The sequence below is a fragment of the Oncorhynchus gorbuscha genome, linkage group LG16 (assembly GCF_021184085.1).
Source record: "Oncorhynchus gorbuscha isolate QuinsamMale2020 ecotype Even-year linkage group LG16, OgorEven_v1.0, whole genome shotgun sequence".
Lineage (NCBI taxonomy): Eukaryota > Metazoa > Chordata > Actinopteri > Salmoniformes > Salmonidae > Oncorhynchus > Oncorhynchus gorbuscha.
The window spans coordinates 76,589,169-76,612,682 of NC_060188.1; the positions used below are offsets into that span (position 1 = coordinate 76,589,169).

A 23,514-nucleotide genomic window follows, 5' to 3' on the forward strand; every position below is an offset into this window, starting at 1 on the left:
GTTGGACCACAGAGTGACGGAAAAGCAGCCAACAAATGCTCAGAATATGTGGGAACTCCTTCAAGACTGTTGGAATAGCATTCCAGTTGAAGCTGGTTGAGAGAATGCCAAGCTTGTGTAAAGCTGTCAAGGCAAAGGGTGGCAACTTTGAAGAATGTAAAATATATTTTGATTTGTATAACACTTTTTTGGTTACTACATGATTCCATGTGTGTTATTTAATAGTTGTGATGTCTTCACTATTATTCTACAATGTAGAAAATAGTAAAAAAATAAAGAAAAACCCTTGAATGAGTAGGGTGTGTCAACTTTTTAATATTTTTATTGAACCTTTATTTAACTAGGCAAGTCAGTTAACCTCTTGCTCCTACCTGGCACGCAGGCGTCCCATCTAGAGCTCCGGAAATGCAAATGCGCTAGGCTAAATGCTAATAGTATTAGTTAAAAACTCAAACGTTCATTAAAATACACATGCAGGGTATTGAATTAAAGCTACACTCGTTGTGAATCCAGGCAACAAGTCTTGATTTTTAAAATGCTTTCGGCGAAAGCATGAGAAGCTATTATCTGATAGCATGTAACACCCCAAAAGACCCGCAGGGGACGTAAACAAAATAATTAGCATAGTCGTCGATACACAAACCGCACAAATAAAATGTAAAACATTCATTACCTTTGACCATCTTCTTTGTTGGCACTCCTAGATGTCCCATAATCACTATTGGGTCTTTTTTTCCGATTAAATTGGTCCATATATAGCCTAGATATCGATCTATGAAGACTGTGTGATAAACGGAAAAAATAGCGTTTCATAACGTAACGTCATTTTTTAAAATTCAAAAAGTCGATGATAAACTTTCACAAAACACTTCGAAATACTTTTGTAATGCAACTTTAGGTATTAGTACACGTTAATAAGCGATAAAATTCATCAGGAGGTGATGTAAATTCTATAGCTGTCCGTCTCGAAAAAATGTCTGGAGAGTGCTCGACCAAAACATCCGGTCGGAGACCGGAGGGAATCGGTTCCCTTGATTCGGTTTGACCAAGAATCAAAGCCGACTCAAATGACAAGACTCAAGACATCGTGTGGAAGCTGTAGGCACTGCAACCTCGGCCTCATGTAATTCGGTTCACTTTGAACAATTCCTGGAAGTAGCGCAAGGATAGTTATTTCCATTTTCAGTGATTAGATTTTCCTGCACTTTTCGATGAAACGCACGTTCTGTTATAGTCACAGCCGTTATTTAACCAGTTTTATAAACGTCTGAGTGTTTTCTATCCACACATACTAATCATATGCATATACTATATTCCTGGCCTGAGTAGCAGGGCGCTGAAATGTTGCGCGATTTTTAACAGAATGTTCGAAAAAGTAGAGGGTCGACTGAAGAGGTTAAGAACGTTCTCATTTACAATGACGGCCAAACCTTAACCAGGACGACGCTGGGCCAATTGTGTGCCGCCCTATGGGCCTCCCAATCACGACCGGTTGTGATACAGCCTAGAATCAAACCAGGGTCTGTAATGACGCCTCTAGCACTGAGATGCAGTGCCTTAGACGGTGCGCCACTCGAGAGCCCCCTTACTTTTGACTGGCACTGTATATATATTATGGCTCAAGAGACACCTGTCAGATTCACGCCTGTCTCAGTGGACTAATCCATTGTGGAGGCCGTGTGGATGGCTCACCAGTAGTACATTTACCATTGAATTCCCATCATTTCTAATCTACAATGTCTGTTTGGTTGCAGTATTTTTTTGCATTCAATATTATTATTACAACAGTCTTTTACCGTTCTCATTGTTGGAGTGGACACTTTGTTTGCGGACCGCTCAAGCTAGGCTACACTTGTGTGGAACAAGTTTTGGTTAATTTCATTCCATTTACGTGTTGTCAAGTTATTAATTGTCTTTTGTTTGTAGCGCTCTTGTCAATGTTGAGTAAGGACACGCACCTGATTATGCATAGTAGTACGCATAGGCTACCTAACCTGCGCGCAAATGTAGGCCTATAAATGTGCCCATTTGCAGATCTGATTATCTTAATAAGGCTAGCAGAACCCCTCGACAACATCCGAGGAGCGCGAAATTCAAAAATATTTCTTTGAAATATTTAACTTCCATACATTCACAAGGGTAAACACCAAATTAAAGCTTCACTTCTTGTTAATCTACCCATCGTGTCCAATTTCAAAAATGCTTTACAGCGAAAGCACACCATATGATTGTTAGTTCAGAGCCTAGTCACAAAAGAACATACAGCCATTTTTTTCAGCCACAGAGAGGAGTCACAAAAAGCAGAAATAGAGATAAAATAAATCACTAACATTTGATGATCTTCATCAGATGGCACTCATAGGACTTCATGTTACACAATACATGTATGTTTTGTTGGATAAAGTTCATATTTATATCCAAAAATCTGTTTACATTGGCGCGTTATGTTCAGTAATGTTGTGCCTCGAAAACATCCGGCGAATTTGCAGAGAGCCACATCAATTTACAGAAATAGTCATCATAAACTTTGAATAAAGATACAAGTGAATTAAAGATATACTTCTCCTCAATGCAACCGCTGTGTCGGATTTCAAAAAAGCTTTATGAAAAAAGCACACCATGCAATAATCTGAGTACAGCGCTCAGACACAAAAACAAGCCATACAGATACCCGCCATGTTGTGGAGTCAACAGAAGTCAGAAATAGAAATAACATTCCCTTACCTTTGATCTTCATCAGAATGCACTCCCAGGAATCCCAGTTCCACAAAAATTGTTTGTTTTTTGTTTGATAAAGTCCATTTATGTCCAAATAACTTTTGTTAGCTCATTTAGTTCACAAATCCAAACTCACGAGGCGCGGGCAAGTCCAGGCGAAAGTTCAGACAAAGTCCAAAAAGTGTTATTACAGTTCGTAGAAACATGTCAAATGATGTATAGAATCAATCCTTAGCATGTTTTTAACATAAATCTTCAATAATGTTTCAACCGGACAATTCCTTTGTCTTTAGAAATGCAATGGAACGCAGGTCACTCTCACGGACACACGCGTGACTGAGCTCATGGACCTCTTAGACCTCTTAGTCAATCAGCTCTTATTCTCTTCCCCTTCACAGTAGAAACCTGAAACAAGGTTTTAAAGACTGTTGACATCTAGTGGAAGCCTTAGGAAGTGCAATATGACCCAATTTACACTGTATATTAGAAAGGCAATGAGTTGAAAAACTACAAACCTCAGATTTCCCACTGGTTGGATTTTTCTCAGGTTTTTGCCTGCCATATGAGTTCTGTTATACTCAGACATAATTCAAACAGTTTTAGAAACTTCAGTGTTTTCTATCCAAATCAAATAATAATATGCATATCTTAGCTTCTGGGCCTGAGTAGCAGGCAGTTTACTCTGGGCATGCTTTTCATCCGAAGGGGGCAGCATTTTCACATATCTTCTCTTAGTAATTTTTTCTTCACCTCAAACGGCAAGTAAATTAAGTCTATTTTTACATCCATTGAGAATGACAATAGTTACTCATCGTAGCCTATTTGAACAACGTTTTCAGGTCTCTTTCGAATAAACACTCGGCGTGAAAGGGGCGAAAAATGTCATGTTCTGATCCCGTGGAAACGTCATAAAATAGGCCTAACTGATTACTTTATATCCCTTGCGCAAATAGCCTTCAGCTATGTCTGTCCGGCACTAACTGGCATGGGAAACTCTAAGGACCCAGTATATTTTATACAATGTTGCTCTTGCTAGCTTCAGGCCAGACCCAAGTTAATAGTTCATACACTGTTTCAAGTTCCTTGCAGACAGGCCATGCTTAGCCAGTGTGCTTTTATATGATATTTTAATCACAATATTTTCTACCTGCGGGCTGCTATGTTTTTATTTGTTGGCTTCATGGAGGGTATTTTTTACATAGTTGGCAATACAAGTTCAAAATCAAATCAAATTGTATTAGTCACATGCGCTGAATACAACAGGTGCAGTAGACCTTACAGTGAAATGCTTACTTACAAGCCCCTAACCAACAATGCAATTTAAGAAAATAAGGATAAGAAAAATAAATAAAAGTAACAAGTAATTAAAGAGCAGCAGTGAAATAACAATAGCGATACTATATACAGGGGGGTACTGTGACTTTTTTTTTTAGAATTTTGATTAACCACAATGAATTTGAGATGAAGACTTTATTACTGGCATGCAGATTGGTAGAAATGGGAAGATGAATTGGCTCTCCAAATGGACAACCTCTGGTGTAGCCTATTATCTCCCTGCAACTTCAGGAGCTTAATGGCAGAATATGCGAAGGCCAGCAGCAGCTGGAGGATGGCCTGGCTCTTGAGTCATTTGTGTCTTAATTATTTAATCACAGTGTGGTTAAAGCATTATATGTAGGCTACTGAGCTTTTCTAAGTTGATTTATATTAAAACACGTGGTGGGTGGGTCTTTTATAAGGGAAAGGTTCAACCAATCGATTGGTCGAAAGAACAGACAAATCTAGATCGACCAAGATTTTTTTCTAGTGGAAGTGCAGCTGTGCTTTCTGGCTGGCCATGGTTCCCTTTTTCTACAGGGATGGGTTCCCTTTTTTACAGTCTGGAAGGAGAGATTTGTCTCCATCTAAACCAGCACTGATACTATCACATCCTCCATGTTATGGTCACCCTAGGTTTCACCCATAGGCTGTTATTTAAGTTATTACACAGATATAAAGCTGATGTTCTGAACTGTTGTCCCCTGCAGCTGAACTCCCTGCAGACTGAGAACTCAACCCTGCAATGGCAGGCCCCCAGGGGCTCGCAACAACCTCCGGACCCCTCTGGCCACCCCCCTGTCCACGGAGGCCGCCCCATGTCCATGTACGAGACAGGCTCGGGCATGAGGCAGTACCCCCACAGGGGTGACCCTCCTTGCCGTGCCGACGGCCTCACCATACAGCCCCTCCCTACAAACGTAAGTACAGAGACCACTCACACCACTCCCTCCTGGACTGTTCTAGGACAGTCACAGTGGACCGGTGCTGTCAGCAGTTTTGGTCTGCGGTAATTCAGTTTTTGTTTGTGAATTTATCTCCTCCCCCATCATCCTCTAGAATATAGTCAACTCCCTTTATGTGTAAACTTGATTTGACCCCTTTCTAGATTGGGAGGGGTCCTTTGGGGACCGCCTCATCCTCCCTCCCTACCTTCCCCTCCTCCCTGTCCTGGTCGCGGGATGAAAGAGCTCGAAGGGTTAAGTAATTAATCTCCCCTCAAGAGAGGGTGGGGGCAGCAGCCCCAGGGGAAGGGGTGGACTATCCCCTCTGCTTGTCCACTACTGTTCCTGTCCTCCTTTACCTCCTCCTTCCCTCTGTCCTTCAACTGCTCCTGTACCTCACTGCATCTCCTCTCAGCATTGCCTGGCTGCATACACCACCATGCTGCTGCTACTGTTCTTCATTGAACCTTGTTCCCCCAGCCAGCACTGTTGTGTAGTGTACCTGAAAAACATGATTTTTTGTGTATGCCAGCACTAAACATGGGTGTTTGCCATCAGTGTGTTTTCAAAGGCCCCAAAGCACTACATGTACGGTATGATGTTTCCGAAACATACATCCTGTCAGAAGGCTACAGTGGTGTTGAAACAGACAAGGAATACAAATTGATATATGGTTCATGATAGTGTGAATAGTATTATTTACCAGCCATACTGGTAGAGAACCATCTGTACTGAAGCCTTTACCCGTACAGCAGAATGTCTTGATCTTAAGCTTGCACTAACAGCACCCACTGCTGTACCTACTGCTTAATGCCACACGGAGCTGGTCCCTGGTTTCAAACTTCCTACATCTTTTTACTTTCTGCTTTGAAACCAATTGAGGTCTGTTTTAATATGAAATGGCTTTTTAGGTTCAGAGAGCATGATTCTGGCACGTATGCTTCATCAAGCACATTCAGAACTCTGTAACATGTCCGTACTGCTGTTCAGATGCTCTCTCCAGATTCAACAGTTGTCTGGAAGCTTACTGTATCATTCCTCCCATTGTAGGGTTGCAGCCTAGAGGGACAGAGCATGCTGGAGAGTGACTATGACAACACACCAAACCACTCCGGACTGGAGGAGTCCGGGTAGGACTTTTGATTAAAATCTCTATAGTAAAAAAATATTGTATATTTGAGAAATATACTGTATGTGAAATGTAGGAACTTAATCATGTGGCAGTGAATCCTATACAAAGCGATCCACAAGTGAGGGAGCTCCTTACCCTGTAACCTCTCCTCTCCCATTGCAATCTGAGCAGGAACAGCAGTTGGCTGGGGGACGGCAGTACATCAGATCAGGGGGAGGATGAGACTGAGGCAGACTCCACCCTACCATTCACCGAGGACGTCATCTGTAAGACAGAGCAGATCACCAAGAACATCCAGGAGCTGCTGAGGGCCGCACAGGAGAACAAACATGAGAGGTAAGGTCAGGGGTCATAAGAACACAGAAAACACCAATCAGCAGTTAGAGAAAAGGTCTGTTGACTTAAAGGTTGTGTGTTCATGTGGAACTTGCCCTTACAGTTCAAAATATAGGAAATGATGCTGTCTATATATTGATCCTTCATCCAACCTTCCAGCACCTGTCTTTCAACCTACTACAGTCATTGTTTTTTAGAGGATGTATCTCGTTTTTCTATCTTTCTGTTCTCCTGAGTTCTGTTTTCACTATCCTGTATTCCCCCACTGTCCTCCCCTCCCTGTGTTTTCCTGTCTGTCTGACTTCCTTCCTCACGGTGTGGGCTAGCTCCAGGCCAGGCAGTCTAGGTTGCTTCTCTGGCCTGCTGCCCTGCTGTGAGGGGGGTGGCCGCGGACGTGTCTGTCTCTACAGCCTGATGCCCTGCTCTAACAGGGCTGTCTCTCTACCCTGCTGCCCTGCTCTGAGAGTGCTGAAGAGACCCTCCCTGGCTCCTGGTACTCTGGCCTCTGTCCCTGTCTCCCAGGCACTGTCACGGTCTCCTCTGTCTGTGTGCTGAGGGGCAGGGCTTGTGTCAAACGCAGCTGGCAGAAAACAAAGATTCCCTTATGGAATGCCAAATATAGGCCTACAACAGGGCTTCTACATGTCAACACACAGGCTATCCTTATCTATATTTGTCTGTTTGGTTAATATTTGTGCTCTCAATCTTGGATTTATGTTCTATGTTTAAAAAATAATTAAAAAATAGAGACATTTTCACACTGGCATTCATACAGTCCACTTGATTGTGTTGTCTTTAACACAAACCCTCACTATTGGCCCCCCTTTGACTAAAGCTGTGTGGTATTTGCTTAGCTTTTGTGCTTGTGTACCAAACCTCACTCTAGCTGGTGACCAAAGAACACCTGCCAATTTGTATGCGTCCTCTCAGTCACTTAGTTACTGGGTTATAACGGAGGCATTGTTATTGATTTGAAACAGTGAAAGTTATGATGTATTTCATGACCTACTTTTTAAGCCATGTGTTTTGTCATTCATTGTTGATATTGTCATGGCTTAACAGCCTCCATTGTTGTCTATGGAATAATACAAGACGTGTTCAATTTACTCAAATGGAGCTTATGGTTGCTATTAGTCAGTGCTTCTCATTCTCTCACTTGTCCACAAATAAACCTCCACCAGGATATCACTGGCTGACTTTGCTATTTTGAGAGGTGTTTCATAAAGTAAGGAGGTCAAGGGCTTAGCAAGCGTCTGTAAACATTCCTAAGTATTCTACATATTTGTTTAACAATGTTATTGAAAAAAAACTGGGCCGGAGTTTTCTACTAACATCTATGTTGGAAAAAGGATCACTCCCTTACTTGACGTTCTCTTTCTCCATCCCCCTCAGCTTTGTACCATGCTCAGAAAGGATCCATGTGGCTGTGAGGGAGATGGCCACTCTGTTTCCTAAGGTAAGCTGGGATGACCTCAACAACAGAGACACCTCCTTTGTATGCAAGAGCCAGTGAGGTTTGTTTGGTAAACATGGATGGGAAATAAATGTCTTGCAGCTGTTGTTCTGTTAGATGTTGCACTCTTTTCTTCAGGGTGCAGATAATTTAGCACACACACAACGGCAGTAAATCCGCCCATTACTCTCGTGTTGAGGGCCTTTTATTGCCTATGTTTTGCCAACAGTATGTGACCCCTCCCTCCCTGCCTCCTCCTCAGAGGCCGTACTCTGACACAGTGAGAGGGTCCCTGCGGCTGCTCACCTCCAGTGCCAGCCGGCTCCAGGGGGAGTGCCAGAAGGCCACGCCCCACGACCCTTGCCCCTCCGACATGCAGCTAGTCACGCAGCAGGTCATCCAGTGCGCCTACGACATTGCCAAGGCTGCCAAACAACTCGTCACTGTGACAACCAAAGAAAACAGCAACTGATTTTTAACCCAAAGACTAACATCCCTCTTGGATATTTGAATATGTCATTATGGCTAATTTCAAGTTATCAGTGTTGCGTTATGTTATTATTTTTATGCCTCCATTTTTATTTAAAATGCTTAATTGGTCATAGTAGATTTCTAGTGAAGAATGTTTACAGAAAATGTACCTTCCGAAACATGGGTCAACCCAGGGATTTGTCCATGGGTTTGTCTGTTAAATATACTAATATTGCTAGAGTGTGACGACCTGCCTCTCTGAGCTTACCTCATTGGAGACGTGCTAGTTACATTGAAGTTACAAAACAGTTTTGCAATGTTACACATTTAAACATTTCTGTGGTTGCTGGGGTGCTTGTCCTTGATGCTCTTCCCTATGCACCAATGACACGTGACTGTCCAAAGGTTTCAAACAGCATTTTAAGCAGTTAGCTTTTAACTTCTTATTCAATGCCAAACACATTGGGATTTTGAACATAAGTTAGTGGAATACTGCCTCATGAGTCATGATACGTCCGTTACAAGGCTTTCGTCAAGGTATTTTCCATGAATGCCATTTCTATGTTTTATACTAAAGCCATAAAAGTGAGGACAACTGCCAAGCCAGTTTTCCATTGTTTCATTTTTCTTTTTGTAGTTTGAGCAGAAGGTGAAGCCATACCTCTAATATACATGTACCTCATACACATGCCCAATATACATTTTTATTTAGTGTTTAAAAAATATATCATTAAATCTCTCCCAAAGGGATACTCAAAATGGCCAACCCCAGTTCTATAATTTGTGGTCTTTTTTTATGAAAGAATGAAAATGTACAAACATATTCTGAATTCATACAACCCTAATCTATATTATATTTATGAATACAATATCTCTCACCTATCTAACAAAATATTTATTTTCATAAAATGTATGTTTAACAGTTAGTCTCCTCATATATTCCGTGCTGTTTGAAGACATGCGAGAAGTTTTAATCTTGGTGGTATGTGTTTCCATATATATCCACCGGCAATAAATTGTGCTCGTGATCTCTCTCTCTGTGTGTGGGTGTGGTGCTAAACCCAGTCTATGCCTTTGTGTGTCCCATGCCTTGTATTGTCTTGATTATGCTGCTAATGGTCAAACATGTGCAACTAATACGGTGTTAAGATGTGTTAAAAGCATTGGTTCTGTATATGTAGTATGGACTATTTTATATTAGTCATGTGTTGTCCAGGGATGTGGGAGTGATGATCAATTATGTGTGCCATTGAGTGTTATGAGCCCGACACAAGTCATAGTTATTGCCTTTGGTTTAAATACCTGCCTTTTTAAAGTAATAAACTTTACTTTATAACTCAACTGTTACAGTTTGTGTTAAATATATGAATACCTTGACTATTATGCTACACAATTTGTGTGCTGTGGTGTGGCCGAGGTACCAGTCTGTTTACCTTCACACATTCCACTTGTACTCTGTGTCATATGCCAAAGATAAGATGTTTAGCATGACAAGGAGTGAAATGATAGCTAAACAGACTGGTACCTTGACTAGTTGTGTATATATATTTTTATTTACATTTTTTTTTAAATACAATTTTCCTTGAGCGGATGTTCAGGGTTCGCGGATGTACATTGCAAATTGACCACAAGACTCCCAAATGGATATAGTATTTGACCAAAATTATCTTAACTTGATTGCTAACATGCACAACTTTGGGGATTGTATTAACTGTGTAATTAATGAAATACTATAAGGTGTTTTTTCCATTCAGGAAAGCTATGTCGAGTACATTTTGCTCCATCGCCTCCACATCCTGGACAGTATTCATAGGGAAATCACCCCCCTTGGTAGTACTGCTGTCGCTGTTACTACTGTCAGGTTGACTCTTCTTCATCCATGTCTGCAGATCAGAAATCTCCTCTACCTTTTTAAGTTTGATCTGAGCCTGTTCATAGGTTGCTGTGAAAAGAAAAACATAACGTATTTAGGCTGCTGATCTGGTGCAACATGTTGGTCTTTATGGTCATCTTAGCTGGTACCTAGTTGGGTTAACCTTTTGGGCCAGACATGGACAAACCCATATGGGCTACAAAATGGGTCCCTATGGCAGCATTTACACAGGCAGCCCAATTCTGATGATCTTTTCTACTAATAAGATCAGCTCTTTTGCCAATAATTGGGTAAAAGATCAGAATTGGTTGCCTGTGTAAATGTAGCCAAATGGACCCTTTACCATTTGAATGGGCTCTAGTTGACATACAGTAACCTTAATTGCTTTTTTTTTTTTCATTTGAAAATATTTATATTTTTTGACCAGTCAGATGTCAGAATAAATTCAAGATCATGTCATTTAAATGTATCTGCTCAGTCTGTTCTAACAAACTGAGTTTAGTCAGCTCAATAATTGAACATGGTATTTATTTCAGTTAGTATAGGAGGCAACATTTCAAATTTCAGTTTCATTTGGGTTAGTTTAAGTTTTTTTATTTGACAATCTTTATATATTAAATCTTATAATTCCTCCAAAAATACTTGAATCCTTAAATCAGTTCTACTCAAGTTTGTTCGATTCCACTCAAAAAAATCCCCAACATATTACAGCATGTGAAGCTCAAATCATTTCCCAAGCAAATCCTGAACAATTCATCAGCTTTCTGCAACCAAAATGGCAGCCATCATATGAACCCTTCATGTGGAATACACATCGTCAGTCACAGGCTCCATTAGGAAATGTGTTGATGATGTACCCACAATAACAATCTGGACATACCCCAACCAAAAACCCTTGATTAATGGAGATATCCTTATAATGCTGATAGCCAGTACTGCAGCATTCATGTCATCAGAACGAACCCTGATGACTCTGGCATGCGACGCAACGCATACAAGGCAAGCAGATAGGAACTCTGCAAAAAAATAGAAATTCATTAGGGACGCGAAAACAATACAGACTCAAACTTGAATTTATGTTCTCAGACTTGCATTGCATTTGGCAAGGACTACAGACTATCACAGAATACAAAGGCAAATCCAACTGTGCGGTGCCCACCTAAGCCTCCCTCCCAGACGAGTTTAACCCATTCTATGCTCACTTCAATGCAGACAACCGAGCCAAACAGGAAGAGTCTTGCTGCTCTTGACGACCGGGTGCTTTCATTTTCAGAGGCTGACGTTAGGAAAACTCTGAAGAGTGAACACTCACAAAGCCGTCGGCCCAGATAGCATCCCTGGCCGCGTCCTCAGCGTGTGTGTTAACCAGCTTGCGGGCGTCTTCTTGCACATCTTCAATCTGTCCCTGCCCCAGGCTGCAGTCCCCACCTGCTTTAAGGAGACAACCATCATCCCAGTGCCCAAGAAAAATAAAGTGACATGCCCAAATGACTATTGCCCCATGGCGCTCACCTCAATCATCATGAAGGCTTCGGGAGGCTGTTCATGGCCCACATGAAGGCCAGCATACCAGGCACACTGTACCCACTCTTGAGTCAATATGTGTTTAACCCCTTTGTTATGGCAAGCCTAAATAAGTTCACGAGTAAAAATGTTCTTAACAGGTAACGAAAGTTGCATGGACTCACTCTGTGTGCAATAATAGTGTTTAACATGATTTTTGAATGACTCTGTATCCCACACATACAATTATCTGTACAGTCGCACAGTCGAGCAGTGAATATCAAACACAGATTCAACCACAAAGACCAGGGAGGTTTTCCAATGCCTCACAAAGAAGCACACCTATTGGTAGATGGGTAAAAAAAAAAAGCAGACATTGAATATTCCTTTGAGCAAGGTGAAGTAATTAATTACACTTTGGTTGGTGTATCAATACACCCAGTCACTACAAAGATACAGGTGTCCTTGCCGCGATCCACATAAACAGGACTTCGGTAGAGACAGTTTTAAGTTCTTAGGCGTCCACATCACCAAGGACTTGTCAGGGACTAACAAAATCACACTCTTGTCAAGAGGGCGCAACAGCGTCTCTACTTTCTAAGATGCCTGAAGAAATGCGGCCTGGTACGGGAATTTCTCCATCCATGACCGCAAGGCCCTCCAGCGGTTGATGAAGATGGCCTAGTACATCATTGGGACAGTACACCCACCCATCCAGAATATCTGCATGAAACGGTGTCTGAGGAAGGCACTCAGCATCATCAAGGACCCCACACAAGCCAGTCAGGCAGATCGTATCCGATCATTAGGTCTGATATCAACAGTTTTCTATTTACAAGCCATCAGACTGTTGAACACTTGAAATGGACTGACCACCTGCTCTGATTCTCTGCCCCTTAACACACATGTACTCGCTCATGCACACACCCACATTACACTACCGTTCAAAAGTTTGGGGTCACTTAGAAATGTCCTTGTTTTTGAAAGAAAAGCATATTTTTCGTCCATTAAAATAACATGAAATTAATCAGAAATACAGTGTAGACATTGTTAATGTTGTAAATTACTATTGTAGCTGGAAACGGCTGAATTTTAATGGAATATCTACATAGGCGTACAGAGGCCCTTTATCAACGACCATCCCGCCTGTGTTCTAATGGTACGTTGTGTTAGCTAATCCAAGTTTTTCATTTTAAAAGGCTAATTGATCATTAGAAATCCCTTTTACAATTATGTTAGCACAGCTGAAAACTGTTGTTCTGATTAAAGAAGCAATAAATCTGGCCTTCTTTAGACTAGTTGAGTATCTGGAGCATCAGCATTTGTGGGTTTGATTACAGGCTCAAAATGGCCAGAAGCAAAGACCTTTCTTCTGAATCTCGTCAGTCTATTCTTGTTCTGAGAAATTAAGGCTGTTCCATGCGAGAAATTCCATGCCAAGAAACTGAAGATCTTGTACAACGCTGCAAACTGGCTCTAACCATAATAGAAAGGGTAGTGGGAGGCCCCGGTGTACAACTGAGCAAGAGGACAAGTACATTAGAGTGTCTAGTTTGAGAAACAGACGCCTCATAAGTCCTCAATTGGCAGCTTCATTAAATAGTACCCGCAAAACACCCGTCTCAAAGTCAACAGTGAAGAGGCGACTCCGGGATGCTGGCCTTCTAGGCAGAGTTGCAAAGAAAAAGCCATGTCTCAGACTGGCCAATCAAAATAAAAGATTAAGATGGCCAAAAGAACACAGACACTGGACAGAGGAACTCTGCCTAGAAGGCCAGCATCCTGGAGTCGCCTCTTCACTGTTGACGTTGAGACTGGTGTTTTGCGGGTACTATTTAATTAAACTGCCAGTTGAGATTGAAAAACTGATTTTATACCTAACCCTAACCTTAAATTAAGACCAAAAAGGAAATGTTTTGTTTTCATATATTTTTTAGATACAGCCAATTTTGACATTGTGGCTGTGGTAACTTGTAGACACCCAGAGACAATCCGTGACCATATTCACACCAGCCCACTTTACAACCCATTTAAAATTGATACAGGGCCCATTTGGTACCCAAGTTGTAGCCCACATGGGTTTGCCTGTTTGTGACCCAAATGGTTTTCCTGATTGAGTCCCAATCCTTATTCCTGAAAAATAACACAAGATTTGCCCACTTACAGCCCATTAAAAAGTATTCAGACCCATTTGGGACCTACATGTAACCCACATGGGTTTGTCCATGTCTGACCCAAAAGGTTACCCAGTTGCTAATTTTGAAAGTACCATACTCAATTCCAAATGACTTCTCATATTTAATTATTTGCAAACAGGGACAATTCCGTTGCAAACTGGACACGCTGATTTGGCATTGGAGAAATCTGATAAAATTAACACATAGGCCTTTCTCTCTGTCCATTATCCCGTAATATGTAAAATGATGTAGAATTGCACGACATTTTTATAAAATGCTATTTTTCCCGGACCTGCAAATATGATGATAGATTCATGCAATTCTTTTACTACAAATGAGATATTTCCACTACTACTCTTAGTACAACGAATAACCGTTTTTAAAACTGCATATGTAAAGCTTGCTCAGTCCATGAAGGTAGAATGTTTCAATTCTAGCGTATCTCACGCAAACATTTTTTCTTTCACTTTCTAACACCTGTTGATGACGTGTAACGATCAGGGCGCGCCCCCTGCCAAGTCAGAGTGCGTTGCCAGAGTATACAGTTGCCTTGCCGTAGGCGTAGAAGACAGTGAACACGGAAGACAGTTCCGGGTTTATTATTCACAGACAGCAGTCGTTATCATTCTGTAATTAGTCACATATCATTTCAGAAAACGATGTCACTTTTAATGGATAACCAATTTGGAGAACTTCCAGTCGACAAATCAGTGGATACAAAGTTCTTTCTGGAGTCAGTGGCATATCTTCCGCCTTTTTTTGGTGAGTACAGAAGTACACCTGAACGGTCGGTAGACGACCTGTAGCCTATCACATTCATTGGTCTTCATGAAACTGGAGAAGCGCTCAAGTTGTCTCACAGTCACCGATACCTTAGAAAATGTCGTCACTTCATTTTTTTTTGTTTCACTTTTCATGATTGTCTTCCCCTATAGCAACATTTAGAAATAGACGGAACTAAATTAAAAACAATCAACTTAAATGTGTATTTAGTCTAAGAAACCAACACAGGTTTGACTAAGTTGGCTAGACAGTGCCATTGACCTTGTTGAATAAACAACATATGACGTTGAGTAAGTACAGCGCCGTTATAATCGCTTTGTTAACGACAGAGTTGCATAAAGATGACCATCACCCAACCGAATAGAGTAGGCCTACCATAATAACCTGTTATTACATTTTGAATGATCCGCAAATAAACTCTTTGTGGGTGGCTCAATCACAGGCTCATTTTGAGATTTAAATGCGCTAGTAGTGTCTGTGTGGTAACAACCTTCCACGATGTTGTTTATTGTTTATTGTTTATTTATATTGGAAATGTCAAGGAATAGTCTTAACATAAAGTGTAATAATCTGATTTTAAAACCAATGAAGTATTGAGGTGGTGAAACCAAAGTGCAAGTGGGGCCGGGCCATGTGAATTAGTATGCAGCTGCTGTAGCTCTTCTCTCTCTCCTCCCACACTCCCTGCTGCATTGGCCTCCTTGTGACTTTAGACTTGAATGGACCCTTTTCTCTATTGATTGCCCAACAACAAACTTTCATATAATTCACATAAGCATTGTGGGAGAATAAGTGTCATTTCTATTCTATTCTTTCCTTCCCCAAGGATGTTTCTCCGGCTATATCCAAGATGCTGTGTCTGCATTTACTCATAACTGCTTGGTTGCATTTCAATCCAATGTTTTGTCCCTCTCGTTCTTCTTTCCAGACTGCCTGGGGTCAAAAGTATTTGTTCCTATCAAATCAGACATCAGTGGCAATATAACAGTAAGTATATTTTCCACACCCTCTAATTGTGCCTTGAAATAAGAGTGACCCTACAGCAACAAATGCCTATGTCTATACATTTTGTTGGTAATAATTTCCTTCCAGAAAATCAGAAGTGTGTATGACAAGGACCCTGCCAAGTATGCAACACTACAGCAGATAGTGGAGTCAGAGAAGGAGGCATATGGCACAGAGTGGCCCAAAGTGGGAGCCACCTTGGCCCTGATGTGGCTGAAGAGGTGAGCTCAGAATCATCTCACTTGAATGTGTTTAAGGCTGTGTTTACAGTGGTAGCCCAATTCTGATATTTTCTTTCACTAATTACTCTTTTGACCAATCAGATCAGGTCTGAAGAATATCTGATGTGGTTGGTAAAAAAGATCAGAATTGCGATGACTAGAGGCTGTGAAATAGTGTTCTTATTTCTAGATAGAGATCTGCACGTCATGAATAATGTTGTGACTGAAATGAAATGAGTTAAGCAGATTGTCCTCTCTCCTGCAGAGGCCTCCGTTTCATCCAGATCCTGCTTCAGAGCTTGGCAGATGGAGAGAAAGATGAGAACAACCCTAACCTCATCCGTGTCAACATCACCAAAGCCTACGACCAGGCCCTGAAGAAATACCACGGCTGGCTAGTGCAGAAGATCTTTAAGGTGAGACCATGTGACTACAGTCATGTGGAAGCATAGTCTTGACCTCCTAGCCTTTTACTTGTGACTTGGTGTTCTACTGAACCCTGGTTCTCAAGAACCTCTGAATGTATTGATTTCATATTGAACTTCATTTCTACATGTAATAACTGAAAACGACGGATTGAATTTGAATGTAGATGAACTGCCCAGCTAAGGTGTAGTAACTATGTAACAACTGGATTTCTTTTTGTCCCCTCCAGGCGGCGTTGCTTGCAGCACCCTATAAGTCAGACTTTATAAAGGCCCTGTCAAAAGGTCAAGAGGTCAGAGAGGAGGACTGCATGGCTAGTGTACGCCAGTTCCTCATCAATTACACGGCCACAGTGGATGCAATCTATGAGATGTACACAACGCTGAATGCAGAGCTGGACTATAGTGTTTGATGTCCCCCATACTGGACCACAGCAGCATCCTGCGTGTTATTTTCTTTCAGTCTTCTATTTTTCATCCTTTCTCTCAGGTTATGGAACTTTCCAGCTTATGAGGATTGAGGACTTTATTTCAATGACGCTGTTTTTATTCTTATCACCAGTTGTATTATTAATTTCATGTCCCTCCTTTTAAGTCCCTCCCTACTAAATGTTGACGGTTTGGCCCCAGGTGAGTTGCTACTGGATGGAAAGTGGCATATTCCGTGTTGAGTCTGTTATAAATTCAAGAAATGTAAAAATTGCAGGAATGTTACAGGTCTAGCACAACTCTTGTTGTGTAAGCCCATTAAGCGGTCTGCTGCAGTTACACATGATCCACCATCAGGTAAGAGACATTTAGAAGTGATACCCAGAGAGCTGGTCAGTGTTATTCTAGCACTGTATCTCTCTTTGTGGGAGGGAAGAGTGTATCTGCTGATGATACAAGACTCATGAAATCCCTACTGTAACTCTACCCTGAAACGTGAGATAGTACCCTCACTGCCCTGTAGCTATGGGAAGAGTTAACTACCCCGTGCCTTTAGAGAGGGGCAGCGTAGCCTAGTGGTTAGAGCGTTGGACTAGTAACCGGAAGGATGCGAGTTCAAACCCCCGAGCTGACAAGGTACAAATCTGTCGTTCTGCCCCTGAACAGGCAGTTAACCCACTGTTCCCAGGCCGTCATTGAAAATAAGAATTTGTTCTTAACTGACTTGCCTGGTTAAATAAAGGTAAAATTTATTTTAAAAATTATAACCAGCATTAGTGGTTTTAATGCTTAGTGCCGTCTGTTGTGTGATGGTTTGTTTGTGGCTTCTGCATGTTTGTTTGAACAACTGAATCTTTAGTTGAGTAGGGTTGCACTTCCTTCATGTCTTTTTGAAATACATATTTTCAATCCATTCAATTTGTTTGACACATTTTGCATTTAACATTTTAGCCATTTAGCAGATGCTCTTATCCAGAGGGACGAACAGTTAGTGCAAAAAATAAATAGTAGCTATCAGCAAATGCAGTGCTAGACAATGCCAAACAGTATTTGGCACATACATTTACATGTCAGTTTCATTCACTATTGGGGTGTTGCACTTCATGTGATTTTGAAAGCTTGCTGTAATAGCAACATTTTATTTGACTTCAGAAAGTGTATTGTTTCTGAAATAGTACTGTATTTCCTAATTGTTGGAATAACATTTATTGGCTCAAATCAGTTCAAAGAGCATGGTCAATGCAATCTAATTATTTATTTGTGAGATACATGCTTGTGTTTGTCCTGTATGTATACCTAGAATATGTTTATGTGCATTGATAACATTGAAGTGATTTTTTAGGTCAATCACAATCAAAACATCCCACCACCTGAACAGCTTCTTCCCCCATGCCGTGGCCCTTACCAACCGGTCACAGTGATCTCCTCATTCAAGGTCTAGGCACTGTTTACTATTCATCCAAGGACTATGCACTCTGCACTTTCATAGAACGCACATTACTCCCAGTGTGGTCATCTGCTGCAATAGCCAATCTGTGACAAGGATCGATGAGTTGTGACTTCCGATATGCCATTCTGCACACCACTGTTGTACTGCACCATTATTTGTGTTTGTGGACCGCCTGTTAGTTTGCACAATTCTTGCCATTCTCCTTCGACCTCACTCATCAACGAGGTGTTATCGTGCGCCATTGCGCACATGTTGATTTTGTCCCCCCACACCATACGTGTTCAGGACACACTCTGAACCAACAATATTAATTTGGGGACAGGTCGAAAAGCATTAAACATTTATGGAAATTTAGCTAGCTAGCATGCTGTTGCTAGCATGCTGTTGCTAGCTAATTTGTCCTGGGGTATAAACATTGGGGTTTTATTTGACCTGAAATGCACAAGGTCCTCTACTATGACAATTAATCCACAGATAAAAGGGTAAAAGTTTGTTTTCTAGTAATCTCTCCTCCTTCAGACTTCTTCTTTGGACTTAATACTGTATGGCAGTTGGCAAACAACTTTAAGGTACATTACCACAACCAACTGGACTGGAAACCTCAGTTCACCTGTCAATCACCCACATGGGTATATGCTCTTAAAAACCAACGAGGAGATGGCATGTGGGTATATGCTCCTAAAAACCAATGAGGAGATGGGAGAGGCAGGACTTGCAGCACATCAAGCGTCACAAATAGAACTAAGTTCTATTTTAACACTTGGCTACACAGACGCTTGTTGACACCCGTGAGCAGTGTGGGTGCAATGATTGAATGACATTTATTTTGCAACGCTTCCGGTCCGATCAGCATGTAAGTCGCTTAGGTCACTTGTTTTGCCCATTGTAACTCTCAATCGAACAGTAACTGAATGCCTCGATGCCTGTCTGCTTGTTTTATATACTAGCAAGCCACGGCCATGTGACTCACTCTGTAGGAGCGATCCATTTTTGTGAACAGGCCGGTGAGTGTATATTTCCCTTATAGCATATCATCCCGTAAATGGATTTATTCATACATCTATACATGTACAATTCATAATGTAGCTTATAGTGTAGTCTTGTTTTTATCATGGTGTTCATTGTCTACATACTGTATGTGGATTGTGTAAATTCTGTGTCTATATAGCTTGTCTGTATATTCTGTTTGTCTGTATATTCTGTTTATTGTGGCAGCACCATTTCACAGAGTCAAATTCCCGTACATGCTAATGTATTTGGCTAGTAAAGGTGATTCTGATTTCACTGAATAATCTGTAGATTTCTATATACATATTGCATTTTTAAGATTTAAGGGGGTTCTGTGTATTGAGTCACGTTAGTGTCTTTCATCACTTCATACTTAAACCAGCTACTGCCTCTTTCCGTCATAAGAAGCAATTCACTTGTCAACCTCATGGAGGAGACATTTATTAAATGTTAATTCATTGATTGTGACCTTCTCATGGGATGCAGTTGCAACTTTTATCCAAAAGCGGTCACCTGTTTGTTTACACGCAACAAAACTACTATGTAGTTAGAAGAAATAAAATAGTTAGATACTTAGACAAATGTCACACAATGGTACAATAATCGACAATAAAACACATTTGCAGATCACTAAAATAGAGTTGATACAAAACATTCATAGTCAATCATGGTACATATCAGTTATAATACATGATGTAATCTAAACAAAAATGTACAATTTTGTTACCTAATAAAATATATTTTCTTTCATTATTTTCATCTAGACCGTTAAAATGATCATTTTGGCTGGACAGTTGATGGAAAAAGATCATCCCTAATGTCATTGTATAACATGTAAAGTACTGTATGTATGCGCTGTAGATAAAGGGGCATAAAATACTGGAACACTTTCATACTCCACATTTACTCTGCATCTTTATTTCCAATAGCATTATGCAGTCAAGATACTCGGATGACTGCTCTAATGAGATCTTTCCTTTTTCACCAATCCCATTTGACCAATACTTTCCCCCTATTCCACTGACTCTCATCCCGTTTCCTTCCCTTTCCCCTTCTTCCTCCATGATCTCCCCTCTCTCGCTGTCCCTGAGGGGCCCGGGTGGTGCTAGAGGATAGAGTGGCTCCTATCCCTCTGATCTTGTGCTGTTCAGGGCGAACAGGCCCTGTAATCCTGCAGGTTTATCAGCACAGCTGCCTCAGGTTCAGCCAGGAACCAGGGCAGACGGGGAGGAACAGGACGGGAAGCCCCAAAGCAAGGCAGACAAAACACAAGAGACTAGGGCCTCACTAACAGCTCCACCTTTTCAACAGGCCTACTCAACACATAAACACTTTGAAGAAACAGCTTAATCAACAGCCCCTATTTCCAGCAGGGGTGTCAAACATGCAGCCCCCAATCTGATTTATTGCGACCCCCATTTGTGCGCCTAACATGTATGGATAAAATAAAAATCCAATGAGATGTTATTTGTCACATGCTTCGTAAACATGCTTCGTAAACATGCTTCGACTAACAGTGAAATGATTACTTACGGCTCCTTTTCCAACAATGCAGAGTTAAAGATAAAAAACAAAATAGTGACACAAGGAAAAAAATACACAGTGAATAACAAGTCAAAATAACATTGCTATAGACAGGGAGTACTAGTGCAGAGTTGATGTGCAGGAGTACGAGGTAAATTAAGGGACCTACAGTTGAAGTCGGAAGTTTACATTTATTGAGTGTATGTAAACTTCTGACCCACTGGGAATGTGATGAATTGAAAAGCTGAAATGATTTTCTCTACTATTATTCTGAAATGTCACATTCTTAAAAATAAAGTGGTGATCCTAACTGACCTAGAACGGGGATTTTTTTTTTACAAGGATTAAAAGTCGGGAATTGAGAAAAACTGAGTTTAAATGTACTTGGCTAAGTAAGGTGTATGTAAACTTTAGACTTCAACTGTATAAACACACACACACACACCTCTTTAAAGGATGCACTAGCTCCATGCTACCCCACACCGTTGGAGCCATTCTGTAATAAAATATACTAAATAGAATCACCCTTTCAAATAATAACAAAAAAGCATCCAGTTTCAACAGCCAACAGTAAATCCTTAGGCAGCGATGCTATAATCATGTAATAGAAATGCTGTTTCAATTATTAAATATATATATATATATCACACACAGTGCCAGTCAAGAGTTAGAACACCTACTCATTCAAGGGTTAGTGTTCATTTTTACTATGTTCTACATTGTAGAATAATAGTGAAGACAACACAACTATGAAATTACACACATGGAGTCATGTAGTAACCAAAAAAGTGCTAAACAAATCAAAATATATTTAATATTTGAGATTCTTCAAAAGTAGCCACCATTTGCCTTGACAGTTTTGTACACTTTTGGTATTCTCTCAACCAGCTTCATGAGGTAGTCACCTGGAATGTATTTCAATTAGCAGAGGGAGCAATCCCTATCCAAAACGACGGGACAGTAGTGGAGAGGGTGGAAATGTTTAAGTTCCTCGGCTTACACATCACGGACAAACTGAATTGGTCCACCCACACAGACAGCGTGGTGAAGAAGGCGCAGCAGCGCCTCTTCAACCTCAGGAGGCTGAAGAAATTCAGCTTGTCACCAAAAGCATTCACAAACTTTTACAGATGCACAATCGAGAGCATCCTGTCAGGCTGTATCACTGACTGGTACGGAAACTGCTCCGCCCACAACCGTAACGCTCTCCAGAGGGTAGTGAGGTCTGCACAACATATCACCGGGAGCAAACTACCTGCCCCCCAGGACACCTACACCACCCGATGTCACAGGAAGGCCATAAAGATCATCAAGGACAACAACCGGGTGGTTGAACAGCCACTGCCTGTTCACCAACGCTATCATCCAGAAGGCGAGGTCAGTACAGGGGCATCAAAGCAGGGACAGAGACTGAAAAACAGCTTCTATCTCAAGGCCATCAGACTGTTAAACAGCCACCACTAACATTGAGTGGCTGCTGCCAACATACTGACTCAACTCCAGCCACTTTAATAATGGAAAAATGTATGTAAAAAAATGTATCACAAGCAACTTTAAACAATGCCACTTAATATAATGTTTACATACCCTACATGACTCATCTCATATGTATATACTGTACTCGATACCATCTACTGCATCTTGCCTATGTCGTTCTGTACCATCACTCATTCATATATCTTTATGTATATATTCTTCATCCCTTTATACTTGTGTGTATAAGGTAGTTGTTGTGAAATGGTTAGGTTAGATTACTCGTTGGTTATTACTGCATTGTCGGACCTAGAAGCACAAGCATTTCACTACACTCACATTAACATCTGCTAATATTGTGTATGTCATGTGTATGACAAATACAACTTGATTTGATTTGAATTAACATATGTCCCTTGTTTAAAGTTAATTTGTGGAATTTCTTTCCTTCTTAATGCGTTTCAGCCAATCAGTTGTGCTGTAACAAGGTATGGGTGGTATACAGAAGATGGCCCTATTCAGTAAAAGACCAAGTCCATATTATGGAAAGAACAGCTCAAATAAGAGAAATGACAGTCCATCATTACTTTAAGACATGGTCAGTTAATCTGGAGAATTGAAGACTGTGAAAGTTTCTTCAAGTGTAGTCACAAAAACCATCAAACTCCATGATGAAACTGGCTCTCATGAGGACCACCACAGGAAAGGAAGACCCAGAGTTACTTCTGCAGCAGAGGATAAGTTCATTAGAGTTACCAGCCTCAGAAATGGGCAATTAACTGCACCTCAGACTGCAGCCAAAATAAATGCTTCACAGAGTTCAAGTAACAGATATCATCTGTTCAGAGGAGACTGCATGAAATCAGGCCTTCATGGTCAAATTGCTGCAAAGAAACCACTACTAAATGACACCAATAAGAAGAAGAGACTTGCTTGGTGCAAGAAACATAAGAAATGGACAAATTTGAGATTTTTAGTTCCAACCGCCGTGTCTTTGTGAGACGCAGAGTAGGTGAACTGATGATCTCTGCATGTGTGGTTCCCACTGTGAAGCATGGAGGAGGAGGTGTAATGGTGTGGGGGTGATTTGCTGATGACACCGTCTGATTTATTTAGAATTTAAGGCACACTTAACCAGCATGGCTACCACAGCATTCTGCAGCAATACGAAATCCATTCTGGTTTGCGCTTAGTGGGACTATCATTTGTTTTTCAACAGGACAATGACCCAACACACTTCCAGGCTGTGTAAGGGCTATTTGACCAAGAAGG

General features: G+C 41.1%; 2 protein-coding genes across 6 annotated transcripts in view; both read left to right on the forward strand.

Moving 5' to 3' along the window:
* LOC123999094 (ARF GTPase-activating protein GIT2-like) overlaps positions 1 to 9,712 on the forward strand; it is a 29,566-nt gene extending 19,854 nt beyond the window's left edge. For 2 of the 5 annotated variants that reach the window (XM_046304488.1, XM_046304489.1), the window contains 6 exons: positions 4,746 to 4,955; positions 5,144 to 5,233; positions 6,030 to 6,109; positions 6,283 to 6,447; positions 7,840 to 7,903; positions 8,163 to 9,712. In XM_046304488.1, coding sequence (XP_046160444.1) covers positions 4,746 to 4,955; positions 5,144 to 5,233; positions 6,030 to 6,109; positions 6,283 to 6,447; positions 7,840 to 7,903; positions 8,163 to 8,372 — 819 coding nt within the window. In that variant the 3' untranslated portion in view covers positions 8,373 to 9,712. Of the gene's footprint in view, positions 1 to 4,745; positions 4,956 to 5,143; positions 5,234 to 6,029; positions 6,110 to 6,282; positions 6,448 to 6,773; positions 7,816 to 7,839; positions 7,904 to 8,162 lie in introns of those variants that run through there. The other 3 variants (XM_046304491.1, XM_046304492.1, XM_046304490.1) reach the window with 2 other exon arrangements.
* Positions 9,713 to 14,461: 4,749 nt separating this feature from the next.
* Positions 14,462 to 19,995, forward strand: LOC124000676 (glycolipid transfer protein-like). The gene is made up of 5 exons (XM_046307230.1): positions 14,462 to 14,686; positions 15,636 to 15,694; positions 15,800 to 15,933; positions 16,199 to 16,349; positions 16,589 to 19,995. The coding sequence occupies exons 1-5, from the start codon at positions 14,584 to 14,586 to the stop codon at positions 16,769 to 16,771; spliced, it is 630 nt and encodes a 209-aa protein (XP_046163186.1). The 5' UTR covers positions 14,462 to 14,583; the 3' UTR covers positions 16,772 to 19,995.
* Positions 19,996 to 23,514: the final 3,519 nt, after the last annotated feature.